Genomic DNA, 16,082 nt, shown 5'->3' with positions numbered 1-16,082 from the left:
TAGAACTACTAATAAGCAGCCAAAATGGTATTAATAGGCATGCTAATAAGCATCTAGTTAATATTGAGAATTGGTCCTTATACTATATAGGATAACCTTTAACAAGCCGAAATCTACAAGGTTAAGATGTTTTATGAATTTACTGGGCTATTACTCCAGCAAGATAAAGCTGAATCACATCATTGTCCTCTGAAATATGAAAATATCTGAGATCTTAAGAATTTTCCAAAGAATTGCACGTAGCAACATTCTTTATGGACTTCTTGGAATTGATTAATCTACCCCCAACATGTCTGAAAAGTTCAACAAGGCATTTTTAAACATGACACGTTGCATGTGAGTAAGTAGTGTGACGTGAAGGCCAGGCTGATTAATCAGCTGATTTCTGGCCATTTTGAGACCACCTTGCTAAGAGTTCAAAAGAGAAGAATAGTTCTAGAATCACTATTACTGTTGCTCATACTTGTGTTTATGGGACTCTAACAAACCGCTAACTAGACACATTTTCTAGTCAATTAAGTTTGTTATAAATAATTTTATTCAAGAAAATGCACATATTAATTGTCTTTAAACATGTGCCTTTTCAATCTAAAACATTAAAGGTACCATGTGTAAAAATTGAGGTAAAAATATCAAAAAAATGACCTACACGCATCAAAAGAATGAGAAGAAATAAGGGCGATGATGTCATTAAAAATGTCAAGTTATAGTGCTGCAGAGATATCAACCTTAATTAGCATTAGCATTACTAGCCACGGCCCGACAGGTGTCGTAATACCAGTTTCGGCCATGGGAGGCGGTATGCGGGCAACATAACCACCAGCCAACCTGCAATGAATACACGAATAACTCACACTAGCAATTGTAAGTCGCTTTGGATTAAAGCCTCAGCTAAATGAATAAATGTAAATGTAAATGTGGTCCGAACTTGCAACATTTCTTTTGGATTGGTAAGTAAGATGCTGTTAGTATTTCGCTAGAAGTTTGTTTTATATGTTTGCGTATTTTTTTCGGGAAGTTATAACATAGAAATGTATCGAAGGCTGTTCGATAAACGTGCTAATGTTAGCGATGGCTAACCGTAGCTGCGTTTGATAATTAGCTAGCTATAACTTACCCACAGATCCGATCCGGTTTTCACCTGTTATCTACCAAAGCCAGTCTCTACCAAGTTGATGCTAAATCATTGTATTGTTTGAATTGCTTCATAAATTGACAGAATCTGCTATTTTTTTATATCATAACTAACCTAGTCTGTTGGTCTCCATGTCCTCTTTGCTTCGTGGTTTTTCTGTGCGTGAGAAAATTGATGTGTGGCGTGAAAGTGTGTGAAAAGAGTCAATTGTGTGTGAATGCTTGAGAGTTGGCAGCTCTGGTTACGTTGGTTGGCGCAAGCTTGGTCAACATCAGACAGTCGGGGGGAAGAGAACAAATTCTGAGTATGGGTCGCCATAATTGGCTGAATTTCATGTCACTTTCACTTTCACCAATGATGTTGACAGAATGCTGTCTCTCAAATTAATTTAATTCAAATAATGTGTATATACAACTCAAAATGTAATATGAACAAAACGAATAGGAACATATTGACTGGTAAAGGTGAAGGGGAGTAGCTTGAAGATGTCATGTTTCAAAATCACTTGACATCACCCAACGTTCCTCTGGAGGCAAAACGTCCTCTTAGGCTTCGGCTATGGCTCTAGGGTTGTTGTGAAGGTAGGGGTGGAGCAAAGAGACTTTGCCGTTTCTCGTTTGTTACTCTAGAGTAGACCAATTCACTTTATTGAGGCATACTGCCCCCATCTGGTATGGAATGTGGAGTATGACTTGATTTTTTTGCCAGACATGACAGATGGCACCTTTAAAGTGCCTGCCCCAACACAGCACCATCTTCTTAAAGATGGTCAAAGATGCTTTTTTTTCTGGACAACTAGTCGATTCGTTGACCATTATGACCCAGGTCTTATTGAAAATCAGTGTGGGACCCATCCTGCACCATTGGGGCTCTGTATATGAATAATACTTTAAATCACGTGGCCTGCTTCAGCGTAGTAACCATTCACAGCTTGTACAGGCAATCACTACTCAGTTTTCTTCAGAAATTCAGCAAAATCAGTTCATTTCATTTGAGAAAATATTTGATTATTACATCACAGGATTACTGGTTTTGTTTGCAACCACGCTCTCCAGATAATACCACCGGAAACTGAAAAATCTTTCAACAACTGTTTAAAGGAAAAGATGTATTTGCACTGACATGAACACTTATTCCACTCTTTCAAGGAATCATTTTGGCACTAAAACAGGCACCTGCAGAAGTGTACCGCAGCACATTCGGGGTGAAGTTTAGGTTGGCACATAAAACACTGGAGCTTACAATGACATGTGCAAAGACAGAAAGCACTTTAAGGGTGATTTATCTCCCAACAAGACACCTTGTTCACCACCTGCCTGTAAAGCGGTCCAAACAACACACCTTGCCCTAGTTAGAAACCCATAAAGGGATCTCTAACTGTCTCCGTCTGTATGGCAGACCACATTTATTTCCATCAGACGCACAGTACTCATTTTATCACGAGTGCTTGCCCACGGAAAGCAACACAAACCACAGTAAAGTAGCCAAATGTCTGAGCAAAAGTTTTGCACTTTGCACTTGCTCTAAAATCTATTATTTTCAAACTATTATCTACAACCAAATTCTACATGCAAAATTTTTCGTTTTTTACTTGCATTTTACTAACTGATGCATATTGCATACAAAAAAAGCTGGTGAAATCTGAAGATCTGAAGAAAAGGACAGTCTGACTAGTGCACCAAGTAATATCAGTCCAGTGTTTCCAGGTTTTGTTAGCAGACATCAGGCCTTGAGACACATGAGAGCTACAGGGGTTAAAACAAGTCACTGAATCTGGCAAAAGTTCATAGCCTTGAATCTTTGGCAGGTATTTAAGAGAAGTGACTGAAGATTACTGTGAATCTCCATGGGCACTGAAGCAAATATCAAAGCAGAAGCTGTGGTCCTGAATTTGGTCCAAGCCCATCATTTCCAAAAGGGTTCACTTCCCTAAGCATGATCTAATTCCTCTCAATAAAGTGTGCATGCATGACTCATTTCAACAAATGAGCTGTTTTGGTTCAAGTGCTCAGAATACTGTAAAGGCCCATTCTTTATTTTGCACGTGAATGCAAGCGGTCGACACATGCACTCAAGAAAGCTTCATGTTCGTCCAGTGTCTGCACTATTTTTCTCCAGGAGTTATAATAAAATGCCTTGCACTCTTTTAAACTGAAGTTGTGGATCTCTCATAACCCCCTCACACCACCTGATGCTGTTACTGTTGTTGTTGTTCCATCTCTTCAGTTTCATTTTCTAATGAGGGTGGGAAAAAAGAGAGGGTTTGAGATGCACTTCTGACAAATTTTAACTCGAGGGCCACACTTTTAAAGTGGAGCGTATTGTGCGGAAAAACAAGCACAGCCAAGTGAAAAAATATACTAAAATGTATTTGAAATACATTTATAAGTATGCTACAAATATATTTACATCTTCATGTGCATATTAACAAAAATACCATTTAATTGTACTTTTGATACACTAAACTTAAATACTTAAAGAAAAAAATGGACCAACTAATTTTTAATGCAGTTTAATTGCACGGAAGTAGTTCTGAGATCCAACCAAAGAAATAGTGAAGTATATTTAATTGTGCGAAATGTTTACATCTGAAAACAATACTGTTCTTGTTTTGTAGGTTTTGTAAGCAGGGGTGACTGGCCACTGAATTTTACGAAGCGCGCAAAGTTCATAGCATGGAATCTTTAAAAGGAATTCAAAAGATATTCAACAAAAAAAAATTTTTTTTTTAATGTTTATAACTGTGAACAGCACAAACCACAATGAATCAGTAAAGCTGCCTTTATCTTTACTTCCATATAACAGTATGCTGTGTGCCTATTTATTATATTTTTAAGCAATAGAGCAAAAGAGGACACCAAGGCTCACGTGAACATGGGCACTGAAGTAACCAAGGCAAGCTGTGGTCTTGAATTTGGTTCAAGCTAGTTCGAACAAAAGGGTGACCAAAAGTTAAGCTTCATGAAATTCAGCTGTTTCTATTCTCACTTTCCTTCCACACCCTTGAGAAAGTATCAAGCACACATTCCTGGGCTCAGCCTGTAGACACAACATTTTGGTAATATGTAGAATGGGTTCTGATGACTTTGAACGTTAAAGTGTTAATATGATATGGAAGCATGCGATGACATGTAGATGCTGAGAAACCAGAAAGACAGCCGTCGATTCCTCTGCAAACAGATGAGTGAAGAAACACACGCTGCAGGCAACAAGTGGAAAACATTTGTCCGGGGACGTCTGACGGAGAAACTGGTGCTGTTTTGTCTAGTCAAGCATGAGCTGCTATTTAACGACCCTTTTCTGAAGACTTCAACTGTTTATTCACAAGACCGTGACAATGTTTGAAAAAAAAAGAAGAAAATAAATAACTACATAGGCTTGATATTCACCATGTCATAACCTGCCCTTGCCAAAAAACCGCAAGACTAGCACAGTCAAGGTACTTCCTCGTAAGACTTCCTGCGTGTGCTTTTTTCACCCCTGTGAGAGTCGGCCGTCTTGCAGACCTGCCCACCTTGAACATCCCCCGAGACAGAAACTCCAGAAAGCAGCTTCAAAAAAGACCCCCCAAACCTCACAAGATAACCAGGATCTGCACACTACTTTTCCAGCTGTTTAGATAAAGATTCTCCATCATTTTATATAGATTGCACATTACAGACTAAAAATTTAGAGTTAACTAATATCCACAATGTTACATGATGATATCCAAACAGAAATAGAAGAAATAAATAATCAGCAATATTACAGAATGTGCATGTGACTCAACAAACAGCTAACGAGCATGTGATTGTTTCAAACACACCTCTTCTTCATCTGTATATCACTGATGTAGCACATGACATAAGAGAATAAAACCAAACCCAAAGTGTGGGTTCAGATAAAGACAGCAAAGCTGCTAATTATAATACATAACATAATACATTTGTTTTAGTTTTTTCTTTTAAGAAATTTATACAACTCATTTCTAATTTGTCATCATTTTTGACATTCGAAATTAAGAATTCCAAAATGATCAATTGTCTCTTTCTTAAACTACTAGAAGGAACCAGAGTTGGTCAAACTGGAACCAGAACTGTACAATTTCTTCAAATCAGCACGTCTGATTGTTCAGAAACGTCTTCTCAAATGTATCACTAGTAAACACAAGCACTGTGTTGTTAAACTACACTTGTTAATTGTGTTAAAAAAAACAATGAATTTAGAAAAAGACATGGGTAAAAAATTTATGTCATGGCATATTTAGGCTTTATTAACTTTTTCCCAGATTTTTAGCCCTAAAATACTAAAATCAAGAGTAAAACGTCCAGGCATTTATATTAGATAAAAATTCTTGAAGATTCAGATTTATATAGATTGCACTAGCTTATGAACCATCAAAGAAAGCCTAGACAATAAATGCACCAAATAAATATATACATTATGTTTAACTCATTTTCATGACTTTTCAGTCTTGAAATCAAAGTGTTACCTGATATTTCCAAACAGAAATACCAAAAAATTATAATTTCGCAAACTTTCAGTGAGTTATCAATACTGTGACTGAACACATGACTCAAACAATTAACATAAATGTGATTGTTTCTTGAGATGAAATGTCTATGCAAACACACCTTTTCATGTGTCCACACAATTTTACATTGTGGTTATCAAATGACATCTGATATTAAGAATAAGCAAATCAGTTTGAACTAGTTTGGCGTGTTACTCTTTAGGAGTAATGACACATCTCAATGTTGATGTTGGAAACACGTGTTGTGATTTTGTCCGATGATAACCTGTTGTTTTGTCATCATTACAGGCTGTTGTTTCAGGCAGCTGCTTTTAACGATGCTGGGACAACTAATGCAGAAAGAATGATCTGAGGTAATGAGGGGGTGTGAGCACCTATCCCGTATCTTCTGTATTCCCAAACAATTACACATCAATGACATCATCCTGATAATTACGCCACACCAGTGCAGTCACTCAGCAAATGTGTACGAACCCTGAGAACAGCTTGACTGGCTTTATAACCGTCTGAAATTCTGCCACTGAGCAGGTGGAGTAGAAAAAGCAAACCGATGCTGTCTGTTGGTCTTTGTTCTCTTCCGGTGTTGATGGAAAAAAATACAGAAGTTGCCTAGCCACAAAGCAGCAGGCGTGGACCTGATGCAAGCGGCCGAGGAGGTGAGATGGTCTGGTTAGACATCAAGCAACTAGCAGACGTACTGTTGTCAGAAATGACAGATGGAACCAAGCAACCTCAGAGCATCATCAGCACCAGCCCCAAGTTATTAATCCACACGTGCAATGCATCGATAACTCAACAGTAACACAAGTAAAGGTGGTTTAGTCATGCATTTGAGTGTAACGGAATAGAAAAATTATAAATAAACAAACAAAAAAAAGAGCATTTAAAGTAATAAAAAATATTAGGCCAGTAAATGTGAGATTGAGGTGACAAAAAAAAATAAAGATGAAACGACTGCAATAAGTTTAAATGGCATGCATTTTCATTTCATGCCAAGTTTCGATCACTTAACTTTAGCATCCTAAATAAATAATACAAAACAAAAATTATAATAATTTTTCAAATGAAAACTAACTCTAGGAAGGAAAAAAAGAAAAGAAAATAATAATAAAATAGTAAAAAAAAAAAAAAATGTAAAAACACTGGGGAAAATAATAAATGTATATAATAAAATAACACTTTAATATCACTGCCATATGCTTCAAAATATATGCACACATTACAAGAGAGTGAGGGGAAAACTGAATGCAAGTCTGTTATATCACCAGCAAAGTTTCTAGAAAAATTACTATATTTTAAACATTTCTTTAGCATAACATGCACTATAATCACTATAAGACCAAAGACATGTATTGAGAAATTAAATGTGGATGTTGTTTTTAAACTTATATTAAATGTAATGGTGATGTGCTTTGTGAAATTAGCAGTATTGACAGACTAACTTGAGTTTAATACGGTTTAATAATTGAGGGATTGAACAGACTAACTCACACTCCTCCTTTAACCGGTCACAACCGATTCAGGTTTCAATGGCACACATATCCGGTTAGAGCTGCCAACACTTTACATAAACAACATAAACTACTCTCAATGAGCACTCCCCCACCCCCCAGCCATCACCCACACACACACACACACACACATGGAGAGAGAGATCATGAGCTCTTCATTTGACAAGACTGACGCAACACTGTGAGAAACATCAGCGATGAAGCTTCTCCTCCTGATGCACACATCACATTGTAGCATACTGATTCTCTGACTCACTTCCCAGAAATCTCTGAGGCAACAATCACACACAAGTTCATTGTTTCTGTGCAGGACAGAACAGAGAGCAGAGATACGATCAGACTGATCTGACAGCAGAGGCTTCACTGGTATCTCATCAGCATGTAAACTCATTTCACACGGTTAATAGCGGAGATATGACTACTGACTCATATATACAGCATGGGTTTTCTGGGAATAAACTTTAAGCAAATATTAAGCAAAAGTAAATAAGTATATATATATATATATATATATATATATATATATATATATATATATATATATATAAAGATATTACATACAAGGAATGTGGACGAGGAATATGCCGATTTGATAACAATAAGAAATGCTTGCAGTGTTAATTTTGTTAACGAAGACGGCGACGAAAAATATTCGTTAACAGAAATTTTTTGAGACTAAGATGAGTCATTGACGAGCTAAAAATAATATCTGATGACGAAATTATGACGAAATGTATGCCGCGTTTTCGTTAACTACACGAGACTGGACTATAATGCTATTTGAGGCCTACCGGACATTCAAAACGCACCCTATAGGCTATTGTCCTTCAAAATGTGCGCCCCTGTCATTGGATAAGGGCCGTTTGTTTATCTAGTCAGTATAACAGCCGCAGTGGATGGATAGGCTAATGAAACGCGAACCAGCTATCTGAAACAATGGCCTCAGCACCCGAAGGAGTAGCGATGTGGTAAGCAGATGTCCCGTTTTTCCCGGGAGTCACAATTCGTTTTCGATTAACTTAAAATTAATGAAGGCGGAATAGGTGGATTCACGCAGACAGAAGTGTTCTCTCTCTCTCGCACACGCTCCTCTTCCTCAGTTCTCACATACAGCGCGTGATCAGTTCTCAGCACTCAAACACACACACACCATTCCAGATGTTTATAATGTAGAGTATCTCACTTAAATACAGTAGGTTATGGATTAAGTGAACGTGAACAGATGTGTGAAAACTGATCGTGTGTCAGTATTTCATGCATTCCTTTCATCTCAAAAGGACAGCATTCCAAATTAAATCCCAATCTGTCATTAATGTTAACAAACAAAAGATGATAAATAATTGTATACATGTTAAGTAAAACCTACAGTTTCTAAAAAATGAGCTTAATTTGTATCTCTATTGTATTTGTCTAATTATGCTTCTTATATTATATATATATATATATATATATATATATATATATATATATTATATATTATATATATATATATATATATATATATATATATATATATATATATATATATACATACATACATACATACACACACACACAGATACACACACACATATATAATAATAATATTTTTATATGTTGCTCCTTTTTAACTTCTGTTAAATGGATAGTTCACCCAAAAATGCAAATTGTCATAATTTATTCAAGATTTTCCAATGCAGTCCTTCATTCAAATTTCTCTTAAATTTCTCTTAATTTTAACTTAAAATAAATCATCAAAATTGATTTGGTCTAAAAATATATTTCTGTCACTTGATCCGTTTGAAGCACATTTGCTGAATAAAAGATTTGAAATTGGTCTCAATTAATAATTACCTGCCTATGTAGGTAAAAAAAAAAACTAAGTAACATTTTTGCACATACTTTTAAATGAATTAATAGCATTTTTCATAGTTTTTTTTTTTTTTTTACATTTTATAAATAACATAGTATTTTAAACTAGACTTTTATTGCACTTTATTTGAAAGCATAGAAAGTGATTACTGTGAATATGATTTCTGTGATGTATTGTAACTTAAGTTACCGTTTCTTCAGAACAGTGTTATAATCAAAGCTGTATTTTTTCAGTAATCAGACTTTTGGACGGTTCCCAAGGTTACTACTTTTATAAATTGCTGTTAGATAGAGAATTCAGAAAATGTGTGTTCATTTGTATGAGTTTATGGGCGGATTTTGACCTTTCCAATATGGCAGATGCACTGATGTGTGACAGTAATTAACAACAGTTGCATCTGGCTGTTCACATCTACTGTAAAACAACATATTGTGCTATTCAGCTCATCAGATGTGTGCTCGCAGTGACCCTGGTCTCATCTCATCACTGAAAACCATATTTCTCTGAGAATAATCCACACTTAAATCCGATCCTTCACTTGATATGAGCCAAGGGAAACATGATATGAAAACTGACCTGCTTTTACTAAAGTACCACAGACATTATCAAGCTCAACACAAACATTATGATTAGAGATCAGTGTGTTTAGCCAAAGGCTGCATGATTCACTGAAATAAAACCGAAACTGCAATATGGTTATTAAATCAAAAAAAGGCTGAGATGTATTTAAATAAATATATGTGTTGTGGGTTTCAGTGAAGCGTGGTACTGTGTCATTTAAACTTGAGCAGCTCAGGTTTTCTTCCAAAATAAATGTTTGATTGCTTAACATTTGAAAATAAAGAAATTAGGACAACAAAAAATATATAGGTATTGTAAAATTGTAAAATAACATTATTATTATTATTAGATATTATTGTATGTTGATTAATCAAAAAGTCTATAATAGTAATTTCTTCTTGATTGATTTTATAGCCATACTGATATATAATAACAAGTTAGGGGTCAAATTGTGAAGGATTTTATTATTATTATTATTATTAAAATATATATATATATATTGATAGATAGATAGATATATAGATAGATAGATAGATACAGATATATAACCACAAAAAAAAAAAAAAAAAGTACAACAAATCTGGAGTATTTTTCTAATTAGATTTTAACATGTTAAAAATGTAAAATGGCAATTAGGCTTTTTCCTCAAATCGTGCAGCCTTAGTTTATCCCCAATGGCATTTGGGACCGTTAGCTGCCTAAACATCAAAAACTAGATGAACTGATTTCTGTTGGATTGCAAAGGATTTCAGTACATCATGTGCACACACATCTCTGTCCATGACCGTCATATGACTGCACAGTTACACAACGTATCACACTCATCTCAATCAAGATTGAGCTTTTGTATGGGGTTTCACACAGCTCTACCAATCCACAGAGTCTAAGATAAGAGAGTAGCTCATGAAAGGGGTCTACACAAAAACCCTAAGACCTGGATCATGTCGTGCTGACTGCAAAAACACCTCAAATATGTGTTTCTGAAAACATTCCTTACAATAGCTGACGAACCACATACCACAAAAACCAGTGAGGGCTGATGGGCCACACCTGTGTTTGACGTAGATCGACAGCGCCTGTCAGTCCAGTTCTAATGCTCATTTGATTGTCAGAGAAATGGGAAGCCACCAAGTTAAAAGTCTGATATTAGGCCGATGCAGAACACTGCTGATCTGGCAAGAGACTGGACCCTACAGCATATGTGATCCAGCTGGGTTAAACATAGAGTGCTGCAGGAATGACGTACTTTCTACTTTTGTAGGTCAAAACCCATAAAACTGTTGTATTTGAGCACTTTCAGTTCCATCCTCCTGAGGTTAATGGGTTTTTAAATGTGTTTTTGGTTAAATGCCTAAACACACTGATTGCTTTCACAGCCTTGCTATCAGGGGAAATCTTTTAAAAAACTGATAGACTTGTTTGAAGCTTAATTGTAGTGATGCTGATGTAGTCACGTGACCATTGTGTACTTTCATTTATAGCCTACTTTTAGCATTTTACTTCCAGTGATCGTGTTTAGGCATCCAAATCCATAAAGTTGTGTTCATTTGTGAAAATTAATATGATGAACAAAATGTGTGAGAATCAAACTTTTGTTAGTCACAGAGCTTATTTTCTAAAATAATCCCAAAACCAATGAGAAATCCTACTGGGTTTTTGTGGAGGGAATCAGAGTGATCTTACCTGAACGGTTTTCTTGATTCTGTGAGAGGGTCCGGGATACTCTGGAGAATACAAGTCTGTCAGGAACAGGGAGTTGATGAGTGTAGACTTCCCCAAACCTGATTCTCCTGCAGGACAGGGAACAAGAGGTCATGCTAGAGATTTCAGGACGTGACTCACTCATCACTTCTGTTGGACGGTGAACAATGAACGAGAGGAATTTGAGTCTGCAGATTTCCACAGAATCTGAACAGCCATCATTCACACGTTCTCCATTTGCATGCTTGTTCATTAAACATTTTGGGAAACTTGTGACGCATTTTATTTTTCCCAAATTTTGAGTTTCGCATTTTATTATATTCAGAACTCCGTTTTAATACAGTGTACGTTTTAAATGGATAGTTCACCCAAAAATAAAAATTACCTCTTGATTTATTCATCCTTAAGCCATCCTAGGTGTATATATGGCTTTCTTACGAATACAACCACAATTATATTATAAAAGTCCTGGCTACTCCAGTGAATGGGTGTTGAGATTTTGAATCCATAAAAAGTGCATCCATCCATCATAAAAAGTGCTCCAAATGGCTCAGCTTCTGAAGTGAATCGATGCATCGGTGTAAGAAAAATCTCTTTAAACCATAATCTCTAGCTTCCGCTAACTGTTGTACGTGTGTACAAATGCATTGATTCACTTCAGAAGGCATTTATTTACCTCCAAGATCCGTGTGGAGCACTTTTTTATGATGTATTGATTAACTTTTTTGAGCTTCAAAATCTCAACCAACATTCACTGCCATTATAAAGCTTAGAAGAGACACCACATTTTTTTATATAACTTTGATTCAAATTTTCTGAACGAAGAACGTCATATACATCTGGGATGGCTAGAGGGTAAATAAAGAGTAAATCATGGGGTCATTTTCATTGTGGTATTTAAATTAATCCATAGAACTTTAACAACTGAATCATCTTTTAAAATAAAAAATACCTTAAATCAAATTAAGCCATATTGAATGGATGGTTCACCCAAATATGAAAGTTCGATAACACTTTAGAATAGGTAACACCTATTAGCTTCTTATAAGCATGCATATTACTAGATTATTAGCCATGTATTAGTGCTCATTAAGAACATATTAATGCCTTATTCTGCGTGACCATATTCTAAATCCCTAATCTTACCCAATCCCTAAACCTATGTTTATGTCGTAGTTAATAATTAACAAGTGTTACCTATTCTCAAGTGTTACCGAAATTCTGTCATTGGTTACTCACCCTCATGTGGTTCCAAACCTGTAAGACCTTCGTTTATCTTTGGAACAAAAATTAAGATATTTCTGATGCATTCCGAGAGCTCTCTGACCCTCTATAGACAGCAAGGATCCTTAAACGATCAAGGCTCAGAAACGTAGCAAGATCATTAAAATAATCCACGTGACATCAGTGGTTCAATCGTAATGTTATAAATCTACGAGAATACTTTTTATGCACAAAGAAAACAAAAATTAAGACTTTATTCAACAATTCGTCACCCTTTAGCACCATTTTTGAGAGTATCACATTCGTAATCAACGTATGCAACGTATGTACTTGGATATTACATTCAGATCAAAGCGTAAACCGTGTATACAAAGAACAGCATACGTTGCTTACATACATTAATAATCCACCAATTTTACTCGATTCAATTAATTGGTCCACATTTTGCTGAAATCATAAACCCCTATAAGGCCCAGCATTACAAATCTACCGAATTCAGCACTTGGAAAGGCTGAGATGTAGTTTTTCAACTTGACTCTAAAAACAGGAAACCAGTCTGGAGGAGTGGCATAATGTGATCAACTCTGACATAAATTCATATGGGGTCGTTCCCTGCCTGCGAGTCTGGGAAAATGCAGACGGCATCAGAAATGTGTGGAATTCCATTAACCACAAGAGAATACAACTATTTAGCTGGATAGATAGAGAGAAATCTAAACAGTCTGAAACTCTGAGATTATGATAAAGTACAAAACAAGAGAAGAACCAGAGGGTGTGCAGAGAACCAAGACAAAGATGTTCACAAGACATTATAAACTTTATTAGTGGTGTTTGCCAAGACAAGCATCAATTTCACCACTGCTCATAGTTAACCTTTAACCCTTGACTCTAAGTGTTCATCTTCAGCATGCAACTCATCCAGCACAGTTTCTGCTACAGACATGAACATTAACTCAACTCATTTGGATTCTTTAGAAAAAGTATAGTTACTTATACTTGATTAAAAAATAACCCTACTGTAAAAATAATAAAATTGTAAAATATTACTACAATTTACAATAACAATTTTTTTTTATAATGAATAATAAAATATAATTTATTCCTGCGATCAAAGCTGAATTTTCACCATAATTACGTTATACATTATAAATTTTCTTCATGTGCTAATAAAGGCAACTCATCCCACTCAGTTAATCAAACATATAGCTGACATTTGATTTCCACAAGCTACTAGTGCTTCACCCCAATGCATAAGCCTCCAACAACAAGTGACTTTTTCACAGAACAATTCCTCCAAGCATCCGAGAACGATTCATCAGCTGGATGCATGGCAATGTGGTTCCTGTGAGGCTTGGAAACAAAGAGGACAGTGTGAAGGAAACTGGGTGCATGTTGGCACAGAGCACCACTGGGCTTCTCTCCTGACCTTTAGCAAGTGCCCAACCCTGCGCCACTTCCACAGGCCGTAAAACACGGAGGGAACCTTCAAACAAAGGAAAGCTTATTTCAAACCCTAAATGTTTCCAGAAGGGCAGAACAACAATGACCTCACCATCGCATCAGAAACGCCTTCCCCTCATTGCCTGGAGAGATGCAAAAGCAATTGCCATCGTTGAGCAGAATGAAGAAAAGCCCTACAGGATTTATTTTGCTTGCTGAATGTGGTTTTTGAAACAGTCTGTGGGCTTGTGAAAACAGCGAGTGAAATACAGTCTTCTTTAAAATGTCATTATGAATTAGGGAAACAACAAAAGCAGGCGGCGAGCGGAGGAGCAGAGCAGGCACTGGGATGCACTTCTGCTGTTCTCTGAAAAACAGCCACGATGGTGGAGTTACTGCTGGGAGACATATGATCCTGAATACAGGCCTGCCAGAGATTCACATTCGCATAAAAAGCTGAAGATCTTGTGGAAGCGTAGCTTGCAGGACTTTATGGTATCGTAACTTGCAGCCGTTTAAGGAAACTCATTTAGTATGAATGCTTTAAAGCGATATAAATGTCACTCCAAAAATGTATGATTTTTTTCTCTACAGTGGAGCACAAAGTAGATGAAGTAGTTCTTTCCACACAGTGATACAGTGCTACCAATCTCCCAAAAATAAAAATGATGCTGCAATGATAACGTCATGTCTGTCATGTTTTGAGGTTTCAAGAACATTTTCAAGAACTGCACCCATGAGTTGTATGAACTACTTTCATAGTTCTTCTTTATCCTTCTTAAAGCTCCACAGCATTCATTACTGTTCACTTTCATTGAATAGAAAGAACCAATGTGAATATTCTGCTGCTGCCTCGGAGTTCCACCCAAGATTCAAAATGAACAAAGGGCAAGAATCTTCTCAACACTTCTAGAATCTTCTACACTTTGAAATTATAGTTATGTAGGACAGAAGACCAATTTTTATTTAGTATGCAAATATATTCATGACAAACCAATTAAAATGTAGTATGCAATTCAGAAAACCAATTATAGTTCTGTATGCAAATAGATGGGAGCAATAAAAAAAATTGTAATTCAGTATGTAACTAGACGCAAGACAGAAGACCAATGATAATTCAGTATGCAAATAAATGGTGGTAGTTATATGTTGGAGTTGTTGTCATATTTTGAACAACTGATGTCACATGGATTATTTTAATAGATGTCCTTACTACTTTTCTGGGTCTTGAATGTCAGAAAATGGTACGAAATACTGCTAAAATTCTAACAATATTGTAGGAATCATTTTAGAATGTTTATTAGCTAATTAACAATAAAACATGGATAGCCAATCAGAATCCACCCAGCTTTTATAAGCTTGAACATTTAAAGCAGAAAAGGACAAAAATGTTTTTAGTAAATAGAACTTTACTGTATCTTCTGTTGGTGTGGATGCTAATAGCTATCTTTATGCTGTATTTTCTTGTTTTCTGTGTGAACAGACCTTAAAAAATACATTCTTTACGTGATTTGAAACTTTTTTTCATATCTCATGAAGCATACATGAAAAATTAAGCCATCACAAGACAATGCAATTATGAAAGGTGTGGTTTCACTCTTTGTGACAAACAATAGAGCTATGTTGTCTACAAATATGCAAGAAAATATGTGAAACACTGTTTATGATTGGTCGGTTTACTCCGTTTACTTGCCATTGACAGATTTGGCAAAAAACTGAACTCTGGTTTTATACAGAAAGAAAGCTAAACATGTTTAGAACAGCATGCGGTTGAGTAATTGACAACAGATTGTTGGGTGAACTTTTTCTTTAAGTAGTTATACCCTAAATCACCCCACGCAAGAGATCGGAGTTTGTGAATAGAGTTTAGCATTGAGGAAAAAGAAGAGAGACATTGATAAATAAACAGAAAGGTGACTATGAGCACAAGGCTTACTACTTTAACACCAGAGCTAATTATGGAGTCCTTCATTGAACTCTCCACCAAGAATGATGACAGATCAGGGCTTTCCTGTCAGCCGCCCAAAAATGTAAAAACTGCGGTATCTGTAACCCGCCCTGTCTCTGTGCATTACGAAACTCAATGTTTGTGCTGTGTGTAATCCTTACAGGCCTGCCCTGAGCAGATGAGAAACAACACACAAC

The 16,082-nt window shown here is 36.1% G+C and overlaps 1 protein-coding gene across 2 annotated transcripts in view; it reads right to left on the bottom strand.

Annotated features, from left to right (window-relative positions):
• The window catches only part of septin7a (septin 7a), a 32,744-nt gene that overhangs the window by 14,212 nt on the left and 2,450 nt on the right, over positions 1-16,082 (bottom strand). For both annotated transcript variants that reach the window (XM_052585097.1, XM_052585098.1), the window contains exon 3: positions 11,256-11,362. In XM_052585097.1, the coding sequence (XP_052441057.1) occupies positions 11,256-11,362 (107 nt within the window). The remainder of the gene's footprint in view (positions 1-11,255; positions 11,363-16,082) is intronic.

This window comes from Carassius gibelio, chromosome B19, assembly GCF_023724105.1.
Source record: "Carassius gibelio isolate Cgi1373 ecotype wild population from Czech Republic chromosome B19, carGib1.2-hapl.c, whole genome shotgun sequence".
Classification (NCBI taxonomy): domain Eukaryota; kingdom Metazoa; phylum Chordata; class Actinopteri; order Cypriniformes; family Cyprinidae; genus Carassius; species Carassius gibelio.
Note: the sequence above shows the minus strand (reverse complement) of the source record. Positions and strands in the feature narration are given on the sequence as shown.